Raw genomic sequence first — 25,857 nt, forward strand, 5'->3', positions numbered from 1 at the left:
AGATAAATCTCCTGCTCCTGATGGGTCTCCTTGGCAGTGTATTAGGATTGTTGGGATATTTTGAAGCAAGATTTGTTTGAAGATTTTTACAATTCTGGTGTTGTGAACTTAGTTACTAATTCTACATTCATACGCCTTATTCTGAAAAGGAATGAGCCAGCGAGGTTAAGTGATATCAGACATATTAGTTTGGTGACTAGTCTTCATATGATCATTGCCAAAGTGTTTTCTTTAAGACACACAGAGGTGTTAGGGGAGACTGTTTCTACTGCTCACGGTGCTTTTGTAAGAGATCAACAGATTTTGGATGCTATCTTAGTTGCCAACGAAACTGTGGAGGACTATGGAAAATCTAGAAAATCTGGTCTTGATTTTAAAATTGATTTTGAGAAAGCTTGCAACCACGTAGTTTGGGATTTTTTAGACATTGTGATGGAAGCCAAAGGATTTGGACAAAGATGCAGACACTGGCTGATAGGTTGTCTTCAATTAGTTAGCTTTTCAATTTTTCTCAATGGAAGACCGAGGGGCAAAATTCAAGCTTCTAGAGGCCTTATCAGGGGGACCCTCTTTCTCCTTTTCTTTTTACTTTGGTGGTAGATGTTCTGTGCAGATTGATGGAGAGGGCTCAGGATGTTAGATTAATTGAAGGATTTGTGATTGGGAAGGACAAAGTAATGGTTTCTCACCTTCAGTTTGCTGATGATACAATCTTTTTTCACTCTGGTGTTGAGGAAAAGTTTACCAACCTTCTTAAAGGGTTGACTTTTTATTTTGGGCAGTTTCTGGGTTGTGAGTAAATTTGAAAAAGAGCTCTTTTTCTGGTGTTAATATCTCTGAGAACAATTTGCTTGACTTTGTTTCGTAAGTGGGGTGTGAGTGGAGATTGACCTTTGAAATACTTAGGATTACCTCTAAGAGGGAATCCCGCAGCTGTGGAATTTTGGCTCCTGTGTTAGAAAAAGTTGAGAAGAGATTGGATGGGTAGAAGAAAAGCTTGTCTCTCTAGAAGAGGGACTAGGGAGGTTAACATTGATTGAATCAGTTGTCTAGTCTGCCAACTTACTTTATGTCTCTTTTTCACATTCCTATTTCAGTTGCTAAAAGAATAGAGAAGGCTACGCGGGATTTTTTTGTTGGAAGGAGTTGGGGAGAGAAAAAGGGATCATTTGGTGTGAAGTTGAGAACAGTGACTCAACCTATTTGTGAGGGAGGTTTAGGGTTGGGTAATTTGGTTAAAAGAAATAGAGCCTTGCTCGGTAAGTGGCCATGGACATTCCCTTTGGAAGTTAACTTTTTTTTAGCATCTGGTCAATAAAAGTAAGTATGGCATGCATGAAAATGGGTGGGACACTGTTGATGTTAAAAAAGGACGGGAGATGCCCTTGGGTAAATATATCAAAGGGTAAAGCTGGTTTTTTGTCAAATTTTAAGTTAGTTATAGGTAATGGACAGAAAATTAGATTCTGGAAGGATGTTAGGGTGGGAAAGAGAACGCCTAGTGAGTCTTTTCCTTAGTCGTATGGTCTTTCCTTAGGTCATAATTGATCTATAGCTAGTATGGTGAGGTTTTCATCAATGCAGTGGAGTTGGGACTTCAGATTCATTAGAAACTTCAATCACAGAGAGCTTCAACACAGTTCTGATTTGCTTGGGATTTCAGAGGGAGTTCATATTCATAGCATAAAAGAAGATAAGAGAGCTAGGACTATAGAAATATCAGGAATTTTTTCTACCAAATCATACTTTCTCAGTCTTATAGATGACACAAGCCATATTTTTGCACCCCGTGATTTGGAAAGCTAAAGTTTCCTCAAAGGTGAATATGATGGTATGGGCTGTTGCTCAAAGGAAGATTACTACTAATGATGTAAAACAGAAGAGAAGACCAAGTATGCTTTATCCTCGGATTGGTGTGTCTTGTGTAAAAATGCTTTGGAAAGTATTGACCACTTATTTCTTCACTGCCCAGCTGCTTTCTTCTTATGGTCCAAGCTGGTTAGACTTTTAAATTGAGTTGGGCAGCACCTGCAACAAGCTTTTCTGTTCTCCTTAAAAAAATTTTGAGATTGTGCACTTATGTCTATATTTTGGGTTCTATGGATTAAAAGAAACTTAAGAATCTTTTAGAACAAAGTGATGGAGGATTACATGTTTCTTTGGGACATAGTTAAATTCTGGGCTTTTCTATGGACTTCTATCTCTCCAGAGTTTAAAGATTTGTCCTTCTTTATTTTGATTAATTGGGAAGCACCTATGGTGTAATTTCATTGGTTAGAATTTTGATCTTACAGGATTTACAGTCCTTGGGCTTGGGGATTTTTGTCTTTATGGGCTTCTTGTCCCTCCTCTATGTATATTCCCTACATCTAATATACTTATCTTGTTTCCGAGCAAAAGAAAACAAAAAGCAAAAGAAAACCAAAAAAAAAAAAAGAAGCAATTAACAGCAGGTATATAACATGTCCAGAAAGAAGTATGGTCGACATACCATTTCAGGTTCTTCCAACAGAAGCCTTCGAGCAAGCATTGCGACTGATACTACATTTTCCATCATCACTGGGCACTACAAAGATTCATGAAGGCGATTATAATTCTACATAGCATAACTAGGAAGATGGCCTTAAAAAGGCACACGAAAGAAAAGTATGATAGTTAAAAAGTTATGAACAATAAATAAATAAATAACTTGGGAGTTGTGATTATATCCAAAAACATATGCGCAAAAAATGGAACAGGTTGAAGCCTCTCATCACAAAAAAAGTATAAAAGTATCGAATTATGAGTATCGAGTTTATATATACCCCATATCATTGATAATATTCTATTGAATAATTTAAAATTTACCTAAGGTTTCAAATAAAATAGGAAGGACAAAGAATGGTATACATTATCTCACACTTGTGCTATTAGACACACAAATAGTGTTCAATTACATATTTAAGGCTCAAACATATTGTTTACTTAAGACATAATCATCAAGCTAACGGCACTAAAATTTAGGAAATTTTTAATAGACAACTAATACAAAACTCCATGAGCATTTCTCAGTCATCAAATAAAATATGTAGCTTCACAAATTCCATTATCACTTAGTATCCAAAATTGTAGGTTATAAACCGTTTCATACATTAGCTCTAGATTTTGGTCGACTTAATGAGTACGGATGCTAACAAGTCGAACTGAGCTGGATATTTGGTTATTCAACCGAACTCCAGTAAATAGATAAAAGTTTAGCTTGAGTCAAGTTTGATCAAGACTCAAAACAAAGCTCAAACTCAACTCAAATTGCCACTTTGAGGTTAAAGTTCGAGCTCAAAACCTATTGATGAAAAGCATGTTTTAAATCAAAATGGTCTTTTCAAATCTATAAAACTGTTCTCAAAAATTCAAATTTTTAGAGAACTTCTACTGATTACGCTCAAGAAATGTCTTTTTCAATGAACAACAGCTAGCCGGGCAGATGGAAAATCTTTGTTTCTAAACTGTAGAATTTGCAATAACAGCCTTAAACGTAACATGAAGCTCAAACTTGGCCTTTTGGTTAAAGAGATGGAGTCAAATGAAACATATTTAATCTGAATACAATTAGTCTGCTAGAACTTAGTTCATTTGCTCCGTACTAATGAAAAAGAAAGAATTCAATTAACCCTTCCGAAGTCATAATTATAACAAAAGATTCTCCAATAGTTTTTTAATTTCAGAGACAACAAAATAAATTAAAATATACATATCCAATTGCAACAACAAGAAATCTCGAAACTGAAAGGATGATGATGGTGGTGGTGGTGATAACAATAGTAATAACAATGATAACAATACCAATAGTGATAATAACTAGAAAGAATAGGAGAATGCAGATTAATTAAAGTTAAGATAGCATACTAGGAACATTAATAGCACAGGCACATGTACAACTAATGCCAGATCAAACACATAGATTTAGAACTATTATCGAACACAATCAGTAAGCCATAAAATTGACAGGTCTGCAGGAAACCAACCTCAGCAAAGTGCAGATGGTAGTCACCCAGCTGTTTATCAGCCCATTTTTGGATGGGTAATAAGAAAGAACGTAAGAAAGAGAAACTCTGCGAACCCCCTTCTGCTTCAACTTTTGAGAGTAAACTTTTTAAGTGTAGCCTCTCTTGTGGACCTCGTTGTTCTTTCAGCGGTATTTTCTTCAACTGGTCAATGGCATGTTGCAACATTCCTTGCTCACTTGTGATAACATACTGGGATGATACAAACAGTGACTTCAATGACCTCATGATACTTGCAATCAAGATTAAAAAAAAAAAAAAACACATATGAAAGTATTACCTGACGAAATAACACCAATGCATAGCATGTGTAATGCATTGTCTCCGTGATTCCTAAAACACGCCATGTCGACTTTAAGAGCTCAAGAATTTCTTCCACTTCCTGGAAATAAAACAAACTACAGTTGCTCCAAAGAAATTACAAGCAAGTAAAATGAATCAATCCTTATTTCACCAAACTATTTGCTGATTTTACTTTAAATAATAGACAGACACATATAGGATGATACAAAGCTAAAAAGATTGTGTAGATAGAAAAAAGATTAACAAAATGTGAAAAGGTTTTGACCAACTGAAAATGAGGGCATCTCCTAAAAGGAAACTATTTAGCATGAGAGGGTTAAACAAATTCAAGAGCGATATCAAAGCTAAAGCCCTTCCCAATGTACAAAATCAAGCTAAAACTTCTTTCGTTCTAAATGATGAAGAAAATTTATATATCCAGACAATTTTTCTTTGATTGATAGCCTAGCTGGATAATAAATTCGAAACAGTACTTAAAGATTTTAAGAATGGATACTTTTAGCATAAGCAATTATATTTTGATAAGAAAACTAAGAGTATTTGTATTAATAAATAATGGACGGCATAAGCAATTACTAATATTCTAATAAGAAATGGAGTTTTGGCATGACCAACTATTGATCACAAGAATTTTTAGACAAAATAAATCATTCACTCTGGCAAACTTTAGTCTAAAATTCAAGCAAAAATTGCTCAAAGATAAATGACATTCCAAATCCTTGAAAATTCGAGATGTTCTTCCTCAACATCATGCTACCATGATCTTTTAAAGAAAAATTTAATCACCTCTGTAAGCTTCCCCTCATCTAAAACATCAAAGACACTGAGAAGAAGCTTCTCATACAGTCTAACATTTAGATGATAACCATCTGCCCAGTGGCACACTTCACCAGTTAAGTCACCCCGAGCTGGCCTCTCAGCAAGTGGAATGGCAATCTCTCTGAGAGATCTCAGACATTCTGTTCGTTGGAGTTCACCAGTTGATGATGGAAGAGACTAATAACAAGGAGAAGAAAAAACAATGCAAAGAAGATAAGGGCACTGGTAAAGCACACCTAAAACATTCCAACATATGAATAGATGCATGCTAAAAGTTAAAGTCATAAATGCCATATTAACAAAAGTGGTAGCATAAACTTAAATAGTAATGAAAAGAATTATACATGATCAGCCCGGAAATATAAGAAAATAATGAACAGCGGGGAGGGGCATTACAAGAGTTAAACAAAAACAATCAAGACTATAAAATTATACTGCTCGTAACTAAGACAAAACTTTGTTTATTACTAGAGTTAGTTTGGTGGTGATATGTTATAACAATAAACTTAAGAAGATGAACAAAAAAAAAAAAAATTGTTGGATCAGTGCACGCATGGGGCAACATATGAGAGAAGATAGCAAAAGCTGGTGGAGGAAAGACCGTCACTTCCATTTTTAATACAAGACAATTTTGCCAGATGCAGACCACCCTTAGAAGTTAAAATATTTAATTGAAATTTTCAACTGCTTTCTGAAGGAGACAAGGGGGAAAAAAATCTACTAACCATTTTCGAACTAGGATTGATAGGAAAAGTATTAAAAATTAAAGCACATGTTGTCAACAACATCAATGGTAGAAGAGAAGATCAAGCAATAAAAAAGTTTAAAAGCTATATCTAAATTAAAAGTACTGAAATATCCTTTTATCAAAGGCAGATCCTTGTTTCTTATTAAAATGAAATAACATATTAAGAATATTTAGCAGATTGGAAAAGAGTAAAAAAAGGAGGAAGGAAACTCTCAAAAAAAGGAAAAACTCTTTCAATCTTGGGATCTTATTGCATAATTTGGTCCTTTCTCAATCGACAGTGGTCAATGGTTGCACGAAAGAAATAAGGTTCTAGCATGGAGATATTAGGTGAAAGTTAGTTATTTTTTATGGCTCCATCAGAAAGCCTCAGGTGTGATAAGATTGGCATATTTCACCAGCTTTAGGTTACAGTCAAAGCTATGTCAATGCTACCTTGAACAAGTTTTCAAAGCAGTGGGAGCTCCAGCTTTGAGAAGTCAGCCCTGCAGAAACTTCCAAGCATGTTAATGCTAAATTAACATGAGAGAGTTCATATTTCTGTCCCCTTTGTTTAACAAGCTTAGAAGCTTCTTCAATTAGACATTTCTCTAAGATATCGAAAATTTATAATCTTTAGGTGTGTGCTAGCTGCTCAACTGCACCAACTCACATTGTTCTTTATGGGTAAGGATAATTAGTAGTTGTTATTGACAACTACAAACAGAATTACTTTGTTCCCTTCCCCCCTGGATATGCCAGTTTCTGTTACTACTGGAGTTTCAAAGGCATCATGTCCTTATTGCATCGTTCAGCATTATAAATGCTTTTGGTCGATTTCAGCATCTGATTCTCAGCCTTATGCGACCAAGAGGCTATAACAGCCCGCAGACACAAAAATATAGTGAAAGAGTGGTATGGAATTTCCAATTCATATCATTCAATTAAAGCATGCAATATCCAGTTTTCAGTAGCATTTGAAAACAAAAACTAGACAAATCTTAAATATGAATACTCAAATATATATATTTCGAACAAGAGATTCTATGGCTAACCGAGAAGGAAAGAAATTTATTGTTTCAATTCCATCACGAGAAGCATTTTATACTGTTTGTAAAAACAAGTCCATGATATTTATACCTCAGATTCCTCAATCTTTGCCAAAAGAATACTCAATTCATTCACTCTTCGCCCAGATTCCCCGAACCCAACAACAGGGTGATTAATAAGCCCCTCCTCCAACATGTTTAACTGCATTCATGCAAGTTATTAATGTCACTTGGAAACGAGTGACGCATGACCACCATCCAGTTTTCCACCAGACTAGTGCTACACATCCCAAATTTGTTTATCCCAAAAAATTATCCCAAATGATGTAGTATTCATCAATTGGTTGGTGAGATAATCAATTAGCTCACTTGGATCTTATAAAGAATTATCAACCACTTGATTAATGACACATCATTTCAGATGAAATTTGGGATACAAGATTCAGGACATCTATTATTACTCTTTTTACCAAAGGTAGAACATAGGGCAAAATGAGACAAAAGATAAAAATGGATAAGATACAGACATACCTGCCTTTTTTGCCAGCGTATATAGGACTTCTTGTCCGAAAATTCTGTGCGTGAAATACAGCATAGCAGTTCCAATGGAATAAGTAGGGTATCCATCCTTTTTCCAACTTTTCCTGTAAGAGCATTAAGCAGACCTTGTCTTGTCCTAATGTCCATTGCTTCAGAAATCTGCATCCATAAGTACATATGGGAAATGAAATTGCCACAACAATTTTTTTTTTAATTAAAAATAATTGCCACAACACTTGGAAAACCAGAAAATCACAATTTATAGCAAATCACAACTTAAACACGCATGAGATGATAGCTAAGAGTAAATAACAACAATATATTGGTGTCTGCTTAAAGGGCTAGTTGCAAAACAGTTATTTTATTTTATTTTTTATTTTAACCTTTTCATAATAAGACACTGAAAACGTGTTAAGGAAAAAAGAAAAAATAATTACTTAGTGGCTTAGGAATCCACAAAGCAGCCAAAAATTTACGGTAAAGAAAGAATGCAGTATAAGGTAAAATACAAACAGTTGAGATTTTATGCATCCACTAAACAGAAATAATCCCTGCCACCACAGCAATTGTGGCACAAAGAGGTAGATTTCCCAATAAAACAACTAATTAGAATACCTCCATCTGAACACGCATGGTCTCCAACAAACCAACCAAACCAGGAGCACGTTGAGATTGGGTGACAACATTATCATTTTTACTACGACCAAGCTTCTTCATCAACTTTGACTTTTTATCTTTCCTTTTTTCCTTAGACGGTACGATAAGGCCACTGTTTATATAACAGAAAATGAATAAGATAAGTAAGAGAAATATAAGAACAGAGGCAGCGTAGTTCAGAATGAGATGACAAGAGGAAAATGTCATAAAAGTAAGATGGGAAAATTTTATGCAAAAAATATATAAATGAATAAGCTTACCCAGCAGCCCCAGCACAAGCCAAAAGGACTTCATATGCAGTTTCACGAAGGTCATCATCCGTAATACCTGAAAACAGCAAAAACAAACAAGTATCCATAGCTTTAGCTAGTGCATTTTAATTCACAACACCGGTTCAAGCTTCTTATGAGCTTACTCGTGCAGATCATCAGATAACTTGAGGCAACTACCATATCACATGGCTTTTGAGGCATGTAATAACCTCAGAAAGAGAATTCACAATACATTAATGCATACCTATATCATCAACACCGCTAAGTTTACAAGGCAGGAACCTTTCAAACACATTTCTTATACTGGTACTCACCTCTTTATGGTTACGGAGAAAAAAGGAGTCTCATAAAGCCTTAAATCCACAGTTGAGTTTACATGATGTTATTTCTTATAAAATAAAAATTAAAAAATAAGCAAAAAAGAAAAGGCAAAGAGATTGACATGTTGTAATTCCAGTGGACTATTCAAAGTCTTCTAGTAAGAAAGAAATATTTAAAGAAAGGGACATGTTAATCATTGGAATACTTATTTGTAGATGGCAATACAAAAATAGAAATAAAAAGTATAGACATTTGTCTTTCAAGTGAACTATTCAAAGTCATCCAATGAGGGAGACGAGTTTTAGAAAGCTTCAGTTGATCATTAGCATTCTTATAGATAGATGAAAGTAAACCTTTGAATATGCTGTAAGAGGATACAAGCATTTTGTTATTAAGGAGAAAAATCAAGCCCCCAACAAGTTTGAACCCATTACACAGTAGATGTGAGGTTATTCAAACGAACTACTTCATGCATTCCAATGACTAAGGCAGTTATTTTTTTATAAGAAACAATGAATGTCTGCCTCACTTTCATAAGACACAGGGATTAAGTGTGCTGGAAGAAGCAGTGCAGTCGTGAGGCAATTACTTGGTTTATAGGAAACTATGAATAATTAAATTAATCATATTCAAATATAAGTATTAAAATTATCCCCAAGGGATAGCCAAGTTGGTTTGGCCTCTTGTGATGGATGTAAAATTTCAAGGGTTCAACTACAAGGGAATATATTTTATTTGGGTGGGGTGTCTAGTGACTTAAAAAAAAAAAATGTAAGTATTACAATAGGGTAGAATCAAAGCTATAAAAAATAGCAATGGCACCCAAAAATCTGTTTTGAATCCCAAAAAATCACCCACCATTATAAGAAACTAAGCTAAGAAACTAAGCAGGATTAAACATCCAATCACCAAGATAACTAAGACATGGTTATGTTAAAAATTTAAAAGTAATGTTAATTCTAGTATCATTTGCATACTCTGATAGGCTTTGCTGTGACAAAATGAAACTAAAACAGCCATGTGTAACACCTTTCCAGAAAATGACACAACCAATTTCTACCCACAATGCAAGCTAATAATGAATCCCTTCCAATTCTTTTGCTTATGTCTCCATTATGGCATATGTAGAAATTAACATATTAAGCACACTTTGTTAAATGTCATTACCTGTAGTAAAAGAGGGTAATTTCACCACAAGATCAGAAGCATCATTTAGACGCCGTCTTGAAACCTGATGACTATTAATTTCCTCAATATCATCATCATCCTCAAAATCTTCAATGTCATCCACAGTTAGTTCTCTTTCTTGTGTAGAGTTAAAAGACTCCGACCTAGATGCAGCCGACACAATAGGAGATGGTGCAAAAGCAGGAGGTGGTGTTGTAACAGGAACTGGAGGTGGAGTCAAAACAGTAATGGGGGGTGGTGCCCTTCTTGGAGGTGAACCAGAAGATTGAGGATTTGTGACCAAAAAGAATTCATCAGCTGAGCCTCCATTATTCTGGAAAAGGCATACCACGTGATCTTTAAACAGATAGATGACGCAAAATAAATAAATAAATGCATGTGCCAGTGAAACTAGACTTTATTAACCAATATATCATGAATAAGAAGCCTCTATGATGAGGGTGGGCTAGGACAGTTAATATTAAAATACTAATAAGTAGCCAATAACTCACCATTTGGGGTAAATCAGTGTGGTCATGAAAATCTCTAATAGCCTCAGAGAGTTCAAGCATTCCACCTACATTAATAAACAAAAATGAAGTCACTAAGAAAATAGAAACTAAACACAAACAATTATGGCTCAAGCAATTAAAACAATATGGGTTATTATCTTATGACTAGTTTAAGAATGGCAATATATCAAATGACTACAAGAAATATGATGATCTATCATTTTACTATCATATCTTTACAAAACATATCATTTCACTATATTTCCCGTTAGCACTATTATTTAACCAGTTAGTTGACTAACAAAATACCAATTTTGCATTTTTGCTCTTTATATGATTTTTTTTTTGTTAAAAAAACAAATAAACTATTACAAGATTATAAATTCAAAAGATAAAGTAGCTAAAAATAATCCCTATAAGCCTATGAATTTAATATCCAATATCTCTATTTGTGTAGTTTTTTTTCAAGAGTAAAATTGGTACTTTATTGGTTAACTAACTGGTCAACTAATGGTACCAATGGAAATATAGTAAAATGATAAGTTTTGTAAAGATATAATAGTAAAATGATAGACTACCATACTTCTTGTAGTTGTTTAATATATTGTAATTCTAAAGTAGTCAAATGATAATATTCCAAACAAGATACATGCATTACCCTTTTTAGCACAACCAAGGACATAATCAACACTGACTTGGTCTAAATCCACATCGTCAAGTGTAATCGCACCAGGAGGCATTATAACTTTCTTAATTAAGCTACCAGAAAGTATGAAATCCAAAAGAATGCGTCGGTCGCGTCGATATCTCTGTAGAAGCTCCAAGGCATCTTCCCTAAAACACCAAATGCCATTTATTTCATTATTTATAGTAATACTGTCTTCAGGAGCATTCTCGATACCATTATAAGCATATTGCAATTAGCAAATAGTTAAAAACACTCTTCAGTCAATTTTGTAGTGTTCTGATGATGCACTTAAGTGCATTTTGGATTCATGCTTCTCCATATTTTATTTCTGAAAGCACCATACTAAAAACCACTTTCAGAAAAACTCACTGCTAAAACCAACAAAATGTTTTTTTTTTTTTAATACAAAAGTATAGAATGAGATATTGATAGAAAGACGCGTACTCTTCCATTGTAAATTGAAGAAAGAATCAGAACTAAATTCCGTAAACTTCGACCGCTACCTCCACGACCTGCCAATGATTAAAGAAATTAGATTCTATCATCACACACGCCACACTAACTATCAATTGAGAGATGATATTATAATCGTACTGGATCCAGCAAATTTATATCATCACATTCCAATTGAGAAAAAAAAAAATGCATCTGATTTGGTTAAATGTAACTCTCTTGATTTAACTCTCTAGCAACCAAATAGAGCATGCCGACTCAAAAGAATAAGGAAGCAAATGATCAACAAAATAAAGTCTAATTCCTAATTAAGAAAAAAAAACACTGATTCAGTTTAAGTAACTTTCTCGGCAACCAAACGGAGCATGCCGATTCAAAAAGTAAAGAAGCAAATGAGCAAGAAAATGAAGTTGAGAAATGATAAGAAGACGTACTAGAGTAGATTCAGAATTGCGAGAGACTTAAACGACGCCCGTTTCGGCGGAATTGGATCTTTTGAGACTTTGTTTGGAGAATGAGAGATCGCAGAAGCGTCAATGAGAAGGCAAAGATTGAGATGTGGCGAAAAGCCGAAATACAAGAAAAATGAGAATAACGATTTCTACCGAACTGATATTTGAAATGGTACGTTTTAGAGACTGTGGGCTATCTGATCACTCTCCGAAGTTTCCTTTGGGGTGAGAGACTGAGACTTGAGTGTAGAGAGATAAAGGCTCACTACTCACAAGATTCAAGCAGCAAATCCGAGTTGGAGAGAACTTTTTTGTCTTTTTTGATTTTTTTTATTATCATATTCAGATATAGCGATAGAAGGGGAGCCGAACAATAGTAATACAGCGCAGCATGGCATGTCATGCGGCTGCCTTATGTTATTTTTTTCATATTGCGGACGTAACCGGCCACACTTATCAATTGTGAAACAGAGAATATTAAAGGTAATTATCAAACAATCACCCTCATTTAAAAAAAATATCAAACTAATCAATTCAAACTAGAATACTACGAAAGACCCCCTCAATTTAACTTGAAACTATACTACTACTTTTTTTTCCTTCCTGAATAATATTAAAATATATGTAAACTATATGAAAATTCTATACTAATTAGAATAATAATAAATTAATAATATTAATTTTTAATATTACATTATAAAGTTAATGATGTTTTACATAAAAATTTTATCAAAATATTTTATCAATTTTTTGACAGTGCAATACGTTATAAATATGTAGACCTATAATATTTGTATATTAGACAAGTCTAAAATATCTAATGTTTGATATTTTTTAAATAATACTCGTAAATCTCTTGTGTAAGTTAATTCATATAAATTTATGTAAGATTAATTACTTTATTCATAACGATGTGTATTTTTTTATGATTACATTTATTCACTATTTTTAAGTCACAATAATTTATATAAGTACTTGTAATTTACAATTATAAACGTAATGATAATTTTTAATCTATTTCTATTAGTGTTATTGTGATTGATGATATCATAATTCAAAAACTAAGCCTTTTTTCTCTTTTAATGTTGTTAATAACTATCATGGCTAGCACTTGGCTAATATTAATTTGATTAAACTAAATTCATTTGTGACATTATTTTTTTTTTAACTAGTAACATTGTTAATCTAATATTATTATTTTAGGGATATGGTTGGGAGAAGCTAAATATAACTTTTTAACTCATACAATCCCTCATGAATTTAACTCGGTAGCAAGCTAAATAAAGAAATCACCCAACCGTTCCTTTGGGGTCGAGTAATATTGTTATTTATAATTACGATTCTTATTCACATTGCATTGTAAATATTAGGAAAAAAGATAATGACAAGCCCCTGTTTGTGAAATTGTCACAAAAAGACCTTTATTATTTTAAAAAAAATGGTCACATACACCCTTTTTGGACAATTATACCCCTTAACCAAAGTGAACCATGATACTTCTTATGGACATAATTGTTCAAAGCAAGATTTATGTGGCAATTTTGCTAAAGCATGAAGGATCAATGCACTTTCTATTAAAACATTGGGTAATTACAACTTTAATACTACTAATATTGAATAATTTAGAAACATTTTTTTTTTAAATGAAGTCAAATTATTTGAGTAATTTGCAATATCATATATCATTATGTGATTATATACTAAATATTGTGCAATTCATTTATATGTATTACAAAATTATTACAATATTGGTAGATTATAAAATCAAGTATCATTGAAATATAACATTTAAAAATAAGTGTAACATTAGATAAAATATAATTTATGTATCCAAGTGTGTAAAGATAATATTATTAAATTTATTTGTGTTAATAGTTTGTTGATATTTTTTATTTCTACTGCTATAATAAAGATCTAGAATGAAATGTATTAAAGTTTGATTAAGGCAGTAAAACTACCACCAAAATGAAAAGTTGATTTATTAAGTTTTAATTTCTTAGAAATTTTTTCCTTTATAAGTTTGATGACTTTATATAGTTTAAGTACTATTAAACCTTACTTAATTTGTTCAATTTTTCTCCACATAGAACTTCATAAATTAGCAATGGCAGACCAACATGGTATTTCAACATGAAAAAATTTGTTTAACTTGAAGAGCATTTAGGTAAAAAGTTGATACATCTATTCATTAGCTATTTAATATCACTTTGTTTATTTAGTTTAAGTATTGATGCTTGGCTCCCTTTAATGTAGTTAATTTAGATGATTGATGTGGTTTTGGTATGGCTTTTTTGCTATTGTGGAGTTTTGGCAAATGTCAATATTAGTGAAATTTTTGGAGTTGCTTTTACTTCCGATAATGTGATATTGCGAACTTTGGTGTTTTCTTGTTTTGTTACTATTGATTTATAGTTTGTAATGGATTTTTTTATTTATGTGTTTTATGAATTGTGACTTTGTTATGTGTTGGGACTTTTACTATTTTGTTTTGAATTGAGGACTTTTCATTTAGTGTGTAAACACATAGTTAATAAAAGGTAAAAAGTAAAAATTGTACAGTTTAATTAATACCGGTGAAAAGTAAAAACCATAAAATCCAATTCAGTTAATACAATTGAAAATGAATTTGAAAATGGAGAATCAAACCGAACCGCACTAAAACTTTTGGTTTAGTTCTATTCAATTCTAAATTTCATTTGGCTCACATTATTTGGAATTGATCTGTTTCGGTATGGTTCGATTTGGTTTTGGACCAAAACCAAACTGAACTGTGAATTGCCCACTCCTAGTATAACATGGGATTTATCCTCAAAAGCAAGTTTAAAAAAAATACAAGGTTTATACTCTATATTTTGTAAAGGTTATTGGAGCTTATCGCACTATTGACTTTGACTAATTAATGATACAAATTAATGGGTCATCAAGAGTTATTGGTAAATATTTATTCATTGGGTTTCAAAATTGGGCACGATATTATTTTGATGGACGTGTTATAGCATCATGACTATTAGTAATTATGAATGTTTAAATGCTAAGTTAAGAGACCATCCTCATTTACCCATTCACAATTAATTGATCAAATTCTAAGGGCTTTGTAAGATTGGTACTAAGAGTGTCATGCAGTGGCAATGAAGACAAATTCTTAGTTGAGAGAGTGGGTTGAAAACGATTTTAAAAGAAAAGAGAAAACTTTTTAAACCTACCATGTTATACAATTAAATTTATATGAGTATATTTTAAGGGATTCAACATTCGATGCACAAGTTAATCTACGTGATAGACTTTGTACTTGTGAATTTCAACTTGGCCAAGTACTGTGCAAGCATTTAGTGGTTGTTTATAGATATTGTTCACTGTCATGCTATGATTTGTGTTCCTTTTACTGAACATGTAATGCATGGGTGATGACATATGCCGAATCTATTTGCCCAACATGACTTTTTTTAATAATATTTTATTTTTTGTCAATAAGTTATTATTACTTGGTTAATGGTGGATACATGAGTGGGATGGTTCTCTTTAACTTTTTAGAGGACAATGTTACCATTTGAGTGACGTTATAGATAGGTACCAACTTACTACCAACAGAAGAGTTATTAAATATAAAACACTCAAGTACTCGAAATGTGATTGAATGATGTTTTGGATTTTTGAATGCTACATAACTTCATTACAACAGAAATGTCTTTTTTTGATATAGAAACATAAATGGATAATGAATTAACTCTATATATTGGCAATGACTTAGAGGTTATTAATACCATTGAGCCCTCAATGAGTGGATTATTTGGTGACAAATTTTGGCCTAAGAGATTTAGAACACATGGCACACAAGTAGACAAGCACGAAGGTTTTTTTATGACCTTATAGAATTCAAATTATTTTACATTGTATTATACTATTATTTGACATTTGTTATTGTATTGTTCGTTGACATTGGATAATATGCTATTACTTTTTAGATATTCTACTATTCTTAGAGTTTGGATATTGTATTGTTATTTAAGATTGGATATTATATTGTTTTTTTACATTGGATATTATATGACTCTTTGAGTTTGAATATTGTATTATTCTTTTATATTGGATTGTATTATTGTTTGACTATTGATACAGTATTTGAATAAGTAGAATGAGTTTCGTTCCCATTTTAACTCCGAGAGGTTGGGGTATGAACAAAATTTTTTGAACAACTGCTGAAAATAATTCATTGATTAACTCATTGGAATTAAGCCGAAATATATATGGAGGTCTGATTGTGGTTTTAAAATGGGTATTTGCAATAAATAGAAATCAAGATGGAAGTGAAATTGCTAGGTTATGGTTTGAAAGTTTCTCTTCCCATTGAATCTCAAGTGAAGTGGTTCAAGAAAAAATATTGTCTTATGCAAAATATCTTATATGTTAGTAGTTTTGGTTGGGATAATGAGAAGGTGATGATAACATGTGAAAATGGTGTTTTTTATGAATATGTTAAGGTAAAGTTTCAAACTTTTGTGTTATTTATACTACTTGATTTTATATTACTGATACATTGTTTTTATTTTCTTAAATAAAAAAGAAAGGATACAATTGGCTTATTTAATAAACTATTTCCACATTATTACAACTTAGGTGATATTTATGGCTGAGATCAGGCAACTAGAGCAAACGCACCGATAATGCAGATGATGATGAGGAAGAATTTCATCAAGGTGAAAAATTTGGCATCAGTTTAGGAGATAAGTCAAATAATTAGCGTTTATGGAAGATTTCATTGATGATATGTCATATACTCCTTAAATGAATACTGCTCCTCATCAACAAGTTAATTTTGTTCTAAGTTATTTAATAAATAAGTCTAGGAAAAGAAAAAGTAAAAACAAATCATTTGATCACATGTGCTCAAATATTGGGACAATGGTCGAGTCGCTGGCAGCAATGGTCCCTAAGCTAGATGGTTTGATTAATGTACTTTCTAATGATAAGAATATATCTGATTTACAAGGCAAGTTATATGGAGAAATAAGCAAAATTGAAGGCTTGGCTGATGAAAAAATTATATGATGCAACTACTATGTTGATTTTAAACCATGATTTGCTTTATGTATTCTTTACCTTAAATAATCACCTCAAGAAATGATATGTTATTCAAATGCTTCATCGTGAGATATAGTCTGATATCAATTACGATATTGAAACTATGTACTTGTGTTGTTATGTTGGGATTTTGAACTTATGTGGTAGGTGACTTATTTAACTAATGGTGCTTGAACTTCTATATGTATTATGAAAGGATTTTTAGTTTTATGTTGGTGGAACTTATGTTTTATTGGAAATAATTTTGGATCTATGTATACATTTTATGTTTGCTAGTTATTCTTTTTACTTCAATTTATTAGCTTTTTACTAATGCATAATAGAATGGCAACTTGCTAGTTGTATGTTTGCTATTTTTTTTTTTAGTCCAAACAAGTTTTATAAAATTACCCATGGATTTCATAATATTTTCACATAAATATTTTATTATTAATTAATAATAATAATAATAACGTAATAACAATGATGATGATGATATTATTATTTAATTACAATTACAATTATTATAATTTATTAGTTTTATAATTATTGTCTTTATTGTTATTATTTTCAATTTTAGTATTATTTGCATTCTTATTACTGTTAATAGTATCATAGATACAAATTTTAAAAGAGACAATAATTAACAAAGGGCATTTTAATAACTTGCAACAGTTCATTCAGATTCTATGATAAAGTAAACATATCAACATAAATAGAGTTCATTCTTATTTTGATTTATATAACTCAAGTAAACAACTTATTCTTATTCTAATTTCTCATTTTCATTCCAACTCATTCTAATTCCAACTATTCCAGTTCTTGCTTAGTAAACACATCATAATAATATACAAAACATTGATTATTTTTTATTGTAATTATTTTTAATTATGTATAATTTAAATATTACAATTTAAATTAAATGTATTATCCCATGAATGGTTGGGGATAAAATTTTAGCTTTAAAAATGTAATCCTAATGGTACCTCTATAACATATTTTTGTTACTATTCAAAATTATATAGTGGACCTTTGGTTACTTATCCCAACTTAACTTGTTGGCCCAAACCTAGATTAGTATTATTTGCACCAAAATATTCCTATCCCATTTGCTTAGGCTTGGTAGAAAAGCCCGGGCCGGCCCAGGCCCGCGGGCTTTAAGCCTGGCCCGTGGCTTGAAAGTATAGGTAAGGGCTCATAATTAATAAAGTTCATAACATATGGGCTCAGTCAAGGGCCTAAATGAATATAATAAATAATACAATATATATATATATATATTATATATTATGGATAACGGCTTTATATATATATATATATATTTTAAAAAATGTATAATATATTATAAAATTGAAAAAAAAATTAAACAAAACAATAAAAAAATCGGGCAAAGGGAAAGGGCAAAGGTTTTGTCACAAAATGTCAAAATTCCTAAATTGGTAAATCTCTATTAGTTTTTTTTATATTAGTGGTTGATTTGTATGTTATGTACGGTACTTGTATTGTTAGTATTTTTATATTTTGTGTTGGCTAATTATGTATTAGAGAATTATATTTAAGTTTTTAGCCTATTGTAATATTATGTATTGGATAATTATGTTTTGAAAATTTATAGTTTTATTTTTTAAAAAAAAATTTGAAAATTCGTAAAAGTCCGGGCCCGGCCCGAGGCCCTGCCCCGGCCCGCCCAAAGTCCGCCCAACTTGGATGGGCTTTGAGAGGGTCTGGACTTATTTAACATTATATGGGCCTGGTCCTGGGCTTGGCAAAGCCCGGCCCAGGCCCTTAAATTGCCAACCCTACATTTGTTGGTGATAACTTTGAGCAAGAAATATTTAGGGTATAATAGGTGTAGCATCCCTCATAACCCATAAGCCCTCACAAAGAATGAAGAAGGAATTGAAAGGCCAAGGGTATAATTGAAAGATCTCAAAAAATAAGCTTTAGACACCTTAATAGCTTGAGAACAGCAGAGGATGTCTTCTGTAATATACCAAAACTGTCACATATTAGCTTGAGACTACCGAGATAATGACAGCTCCACTAATAAAGCCATAACACATCATTAAATCTTCGTCCACCAAAATTTTCTCCAAAATATCTCAGTATAAGTCACATGAATCAAATATGTGAGACTATGACCACAAAGGCAGTCGTCAGCTCCATCATTAATGAATTTGGTCACTTCACAACTCAATTGGTTTATTTAAAATGAGCCAATTAGGAGTAAAGGGCAATTCTATAGAGGGCAGATGTTCAATTCTAGAAAGCCCAAAAGCCTCAATGAGAAAGGCCAGATTACTTACATACCCTTACTTGAGAAGGGAAATAGTTAGTGACCATTCGACATATGTCTAAAAAGACATAAGATGCCCTTAGGGGCATTTCTCTTTATAAGATTAGGTTAGTCTTACCCAAAAAAAAAGACAAGTTCCCTCACTTATATGAACACAAAAATTCTCTCTTTTAAAAGGTTTCTTTGACACCCTTCATCTCTTCAACCTTCAGTTAATTTGACTGTTGAAATGTTGTCACCAGACACCACTAACATCACATTTAACAGTTATTTTCTTTGATTTTAGCTTTGTCCCAATCATGACCATCCTTAGAAAACTATCTAGAAGAGACTTAGTCTCTGTTATCACCAAAATCATCTATCGAAGTGAAGATCTCATGGTGTTTTTAGGCTTAACCAAAATCAGACTAAAACACCAAGATATTTAATTGCAACCAAATGTGCCTTATATGTAGAAATTTTTGAATGAAGGTTTTTACACTTCTATGAAAGTGTGGAAATTTTTTTATATCATATGACTTAATAGTTAAACAAAAAAAAAAAAATTGATACAGTAACAAATTAAAAAAAAAACTTAATTCTCATTGTATTCAATATGTGTTTTTTTGGTATTTTGTTGTTCTCATTGTATTCGATACTTTTTTATATATATATTTTAATAGCATCACCACTTTAAGTATAACACAATCCAAACTATCCTCGGTAGTATCGGAGGGATATCGACTTTATCCATATTAGTGGAAAAGAAATCTGCCCGTATTTCATTGAATTTGAATATACCGGAACTCAATTAAAGTGAGAGGGTAAGTGAGTCCTAGATGATTAACTCTATAATAGTACAATATAGATTTCTACTTTCATGAATATCAGAGAGATATATGCTCTATACATGTGACTATTGGAGAAATCTAACCTTACAGAGATTTATAATAAAAATCTACTAGACTATCTTTTATTAACTTGATTATAGAACAACATAGATTTCTAACTTCATTAATATCAAAGGGTATTTGATCCACCCAAATTAGTAAGAGAAATTTACCCCCATTAAATTAAATTTACTCATGTTCAAATAAATTAGTAGGAAAATTTAGATCAAATCTATCATGGCACAATCTAAATTTGTTGATATCTTATCCACCCATTATTACACTTGGTCTTGCTTTCAAAATTGACTTTGAGAAAGCTTATGATCACGTTGATTAGGACTTTTTAGATTTTATGTTAGAAGCTACGGGTTTTAGGCAAAAGTGGAAAAGTTAGATGAGGGGCTGCTTAAATTCAGTCAGTTTTTTTATCTTCCTGGATAGTAGACCTAAACTTAAGATTCGTACTTCTACTAGTCTTCGATAAGAGGGCCCTCTCTCTCCCTTCTGATTCACAATTGTTGTCAATGTACTCAGCAAATTAATGGACAAGCCCCAAGAATCTAGGTTGGTTAAGGGTTTCTCAATTAAAATTTTGGCTTTTCATCTCCAATTTGCTGATGACATAATTTTCTTCCATTCCAATTATATAGGAAACTTTCATAATCTTCTCAAAGTTGTGGATTTCTTTTGTGCAATTTCTCGTTTAGAAATTAATTTGAGGAAGAGTTCAATTGTAGGCATAAATTTCCAAAATCAAAAGTTAATTGACTTGGCTTCTTTAGTTGGGTGTGAGATTGAAAATTGGCATCTAAAGTACTTAGGATTACCTATTGAGGGGAAACCTAGGAAAACTGATTTTTGGACTCCAGTCTTGGAGAAAGTTGAGAGGAAATTAGATGGGTAGAAGAAACCTTGTGTTTCCAAATGATAGAATCTAACTCTTATCCAATCTGTTATGTCCAACCTTCCTACTTATTTATGTCTTTATTTTAAATTCTTGTGTCAGCCGCTAAAAGGATAGAAAAGACTATAAGGGATTCTTTGTGGAAGGCATAGAGGAGGGTGAAAAAGATCATTTGGTCAGTCATAGGGTAGTTTCTCAACCGTAATCCAAGGTCTTAACATGTATATATCTGCGGAATAGAAAAGAATACACCAACCCTAAGAGCCCCTGGGATTAATTGTGGATCCAACGCAATAATAGAAAGAGTTGCGTTTGGTCTTATATTTTGTATTTAAGATCTTGGATATCTAGATAAATATGTAGCAAACTTTATTTATTTTTAATTAAAAATGTTGGAACTTTCATTAATAAACAAATTCTTAAAAACCGTATAATATTTCTAGACTTGTTTATGAATTTAGCTAATCGTTAACCTTAATCAAAAAAATCATTCTTTGCAAAAGTCTGTTAAAATACTGATTTTGGAAAATAACGGTGAACTGTTTACTGAAAGTAGTTAATCAATTATTTCCAGAGAGGTGCTAGTTTGTAACCATGAACCGTTTAGCAAGAACAACTAAGCACAATTTGTTTTACATGTTTCTAAAACTAAACTGCTAATCGATATTGTTAAACGACTAACCGATAATTTCCAGAAAAGAATTACATTCTAACCATAAACTGTTTAGCAAGAACAGATAGCCAAAATTTGTTTTGCAGGTCTCTAAAAATAAGCGGCTAACCGATAACTTCAAACGCTAAATTGACTATTTGAAATCTCAGCTCTTAGCACAACGGTCATTTAGACTAATTAAAACGATAAACCAATAGCAATTAACGACGATATGATTTCTTTTTAAAAGTCAACAACGGCTAATTTTAGCTCCAACTATAAAATAACTTAATCAAATTCAAATAAAGATAGATCTAAGAGTTATCATTAAGCTTGCTACTGAGCATATAACCATTACTGAGCTTTAAACTTGTTTTTGTTTCTTTGATTCACACATTGAACATTCGTTTGTAATCAAACACATTGTGTGAGAGAAAATTCATTTGTAATCTTTAGGGGTGTTCGCGGATCAGATTTTACGGATTGGACATCAATCCATATCCGATCCATGATTTTGTAGATTATAATTTTTCAATCCAATCCAATCCACGGATTGATAAAATTTAATCCAAATCCAATCCATACATCTGCGAATCAGATACGGATTTGACTCAATCCATATTCAATCCATACGTCTGCGGATCAGATGCGGATTTGACTCAATCCATATGCAATCCATCATTTTGCGCATTAGTTTTCGAGTTAAAAATTTTTAGTTCTCTCCAACTAATGAAATAAAAAAATCTAATATAAAAATAATTTTGCTACTAATTAAATTTAAAATTGAATAAATTTAAATAAATTAATTGTTTAAATAAAGCTAAAATAATACATTTAAAGTTTCAAAATATAACACATTGAGACTAATTATTCAAATAAAGCTACAATAATACGTTCAAAGTTTCAAAATATAACATACCAAGCTTAATTGTTCAAATAAAGTTACAATAATACATTAATATAACACCGAAATTAATTGTTCAAATAAAGCCACAATTAATTGGTCACTCAATTGGGAATCAATTCTTCCTATTCTTTTCTTGTTTTCTATCTATTCATTGGGATGTATTGGATGGCCAAAACGTTTTTGTTTATTTTTCTATCGCAAATCATAAACCGAATTTGATTGTAGTTGAGTAATAAACGATCTTAATGGATGTTTGACTGATATACGCGCGTTGCTCTGTGTTTGCTATAGTATTTTGTCTTAATTATATTTATTTTATTCTCTATTTCGGCTGACCACTCATTTAGGGATACTAGCTAAGAAAGAGCCTAAAAAAGATCTGACTTAGTGGATCTTATTAAGACAATACTTGATTTTGGGTTTCCCAAGTTAAGTTAATCTCAATTTAAATAGGGTCATGTTTGATATAAAATTAGTGATGAACAAGACATAAGGATTCACCTTGTAGGGTAAATGAAACCTAGATTGATTAATGTTATATTTAATGTTGGTGTAACAATTGGTCATTGTTAGGTTGCATTAGATATAAGATATCCAACAAGCGACAGTTAATGATGCACAAAGGATTCTGCCCAGTGTTGTAGTAGATGTTGTAGCAACGGTATTGTAATTGAAAAATAATCAATGCCATTAAGTGAATTTATTCACTCAACCATTCCATTCTCATTGGTTTTATCTTTGTGTTTGACGTGAGAATTTTCTTTACTGCATTTTTATTAATTTATTAGTTTTACTAGTTTCGTTATTTTTAATTAGAACAAAACTACACTGTTAATTGTTAAGGTTGTTGTAGCAAATCTGATAACATTAATCCATGTGGAGACGATCTGAATACTCATCAGTATATTACATGTTGTGTACACTTGCACATTGACACACATAGCATTAGAGATTGAACACACTAGTTTCCTTTAGAAGTTAATTCTCTTTAATGTTATATTATAAAAAGTAAGTATGGGTTGCATAAAAATAGTTGGGATGTAGTTGATGCTGTTAAATGTTAAGGGGGTACAAGATGTCCTTGAGTGTTTAATTGAAAAGGGAAAACATATTTTTATCCAACATTAAGTTGATGTTCGTAGTGGGCAAGGAGTTAGACTTTGGGAGGATTGTTGGATTAAGAAGGTTGCTCTCAATGATCTTTTCCATCGATTATATAGGCTTTCTTGAGGTCATGAGTGCTTTATAGCTAGCATGTTTAAGCACTCTATTATGAGTTGGAGTTAGGATTTTATGTTGTTTAGAAACTTGAATGATAGAGAATATGATCAATGATCTGAATGAGGATAAGAGAGTTTGGAATTTGGATAAATCAGGATGTTTCTCTATTAATTCTTACTTTTCTTAGTCTTATAGATAAACCCGCTGCCCCCTCATTTCCTCATTCTTACCTGATTTGAAAAACTAAAGTCCTACCAAGGTGAAAATGATGGTTCGGTCTATAGCTCATAGAAAAATCAGCACGAATGACATTGTTCAGAAAAGAAGACCTAATATGGCTTTATTTCCATAATAGTGTGTTGTTTGTAAAATGCATTAGAGAATGTCAATCATCTATTTCTACACTGCTCTGCTACTTGCTTTTCGTGGTATAAATTACTTCAATCTAAGCTGATCAGCTCTTGCCTCATGTTACTCCCTCCTATTGGAAAGTTTTTCTTGATTAAAAGGGAAAAAAAAAAGCAAGGGTTTTATAGGATTATGCAGTTTTGGCTATTTTTTGGGTTGCATGGAATGAAATAACACTATAAGAAATTTGATATTTTAAGATGATATTTTTTACACCACTTTGAAACTTGATCATGAAATGATATTTATTGTGACGAATTTATGAAATCATATCCGATTATTTTGTCCTGACTTGTGTTATATTTTATGACCAATAATTTTATTTTGGGACACAATATTTGGTCTCTAATTTAACATTTGTATGACAATCATTATTTTAGTCACTGAAAAACATATTATTTTGGCATAAAAATTTCCCTCCGAATTTAAAACATTTTGGGACAATCTTTCTTCATTTGTGACAAAAGAAATAGTTGCAAAAATATAAGTATAGGCAACAACACTATTGCGTAACTAAAGAATAAGTGTAAATTTAACTAAACTATCCGTAACACATATATTAGTCTCTAAAGCTATTTTTATTTCTTATAATTTTAAGACCTCATTTTTCGGTCGTGGATGTGTAATTACAGGGAGAAAATGAAAAGCAGTAGCCGAAAGTTTTTGTGACCAAGTTATTTCTTTTCTGAGACAAACCATGAATAACGCATAATATTAGTATCTAAAGGTATTTTGATTTCTTATAATTTTAAGACCTCATTTTTTAGTTCTAGATGAGTCACTATGCATTGCTTGGTCTCTAATTCAACTTTTGTAATGAACATTATTTTAGCCACAAAAGGACAAGTTCTTTTTTTCCTTTTCTGCACAAAAGTTCCCTTGAAAAAATAAACATGCCATGACGATATTATTAATATCATTAAACGTAATAATAGGTGACGAAACTATAATAAAAATAAATTGGATGATATTTATCATTCATGACTCCTTTTTAAAAAAAAATTGTAAGCAACATACTAACTTTAGTTTATACATAATTACTTATAATAAAATGTAATTAAAAGATTGGACAAAATTATTTTTTAAGTTTGTATAAACCATTAATTGACTTAATAATAATAATAATAATAATAATAATAAGGGAAATTATCATTGCACCACTTTTTTCTTATGTTCATTCAACCACCACAAAATTCTAACATGTTTTATGCACCACTTTTTTTTTTAAATTTGTATCAATTAGCCACTTTTGCACTAATACCATTAAATAATTTAAACGAAATCATAATTTTATCTCTAAATAAATTAAAAGACTATTTTATCTTATAAAAAATTTAAAAATAAAAAATTATAATTATAAAAATACCCTAAATTTTAATAAAAATAAATCCTAAAATTAAAAATTTTTTAATAAAAAAATATGATTATAAAAATAATTGCAAATTTTTTGGATATAATAAAAATCCCCTAAATTATTAAAATTTTGGGATTTATTTTTTACAAAACAAAATCAATTATTTTAATAAATTTTGTGAAATT

The 25,857-nt window shown here is 31.5% G+C and overlaps 1 protein-coding gene across 2 annotated transcripts in view; it reads right to left on the reverse strand.

Moving 5' to 3' along the window:
• Positions 1-12,340, reverse strand: part of LOC102609518 (protein unc-13 homolog) — a 28,356-nt gene extending 16,016 nt beyond the window's left edge. Inside the window, exons 1-13 of one of the 2 annotated variants that reach the window (XM_006465703.4) lie at positions 11,986-12,339; positions 11,543-11,610; positions 11,069-11,244; positions 10,411-10,475; positions 9,899-10,232; positions 8,399-8,465; positions 8,097-8,250; positions 7,473-7,640; positions 7,033-7,143; positions 5,133-5,342; positions 4,324-4,425; positions 4,005-4,235; positions 2,492-2,566 (exon numbers count right to left, since the gene is read on the reverse strand). In XM_006465703.4, coding sequence (XP_006465766.2) covers positions 2,492-2,566; positions 4,005-4,235; positions 4,324-4,425; positions 5,133-5,342; positions 7,033-7,143; positions 7,473-7,640; positions 8,097-8,250; positions 8,399-8,465; positions 9,899-10,232; positions 10,411-10,475; positions 11,069-11,244; positions 11,543-11,550 — 1,701 coding nt within the window. In that variant the 5' untranslated portion in view covers positions 11,551-11,610; positions 11,986-12,339. Of the gene's footprint in view, positions 1-2,491; positions 2,567-4,004; positions 4,236-4,323; positions 4,426-5,132; positions 5,343-7,032; positions 7,144-7,472; positions 7,641-8,096; positions 8,251-8,398; positions 8,466-9,898; positions 10,233-10,410; positions 10,476-11,068; positions 11,245-11,542; positions 11,611-11,985 lie in introns of both variants that reach the window. The other variant, XM_025097111.2, reaches the window with a different exon arrangement.
• Positions 12,341-25,857: the final 13,517 nt, after the last annotated feature.

This window comes from Citrus sinensis, chromosome 5 (assembly GCF_022201045.2).
Source record: "Citrus sinensis cultivar Valencia sweet orange chromosome 5, DVS_A1.0, whole genome shotgun sequence".
Taxonomy (NCBI): domain Eukaryota; kingdom Viridiplantae; phylum Streptophyta; class Magnoliopsida; order Sapindales; family Rutaceae; genus Citrus; species Citrus sinensis.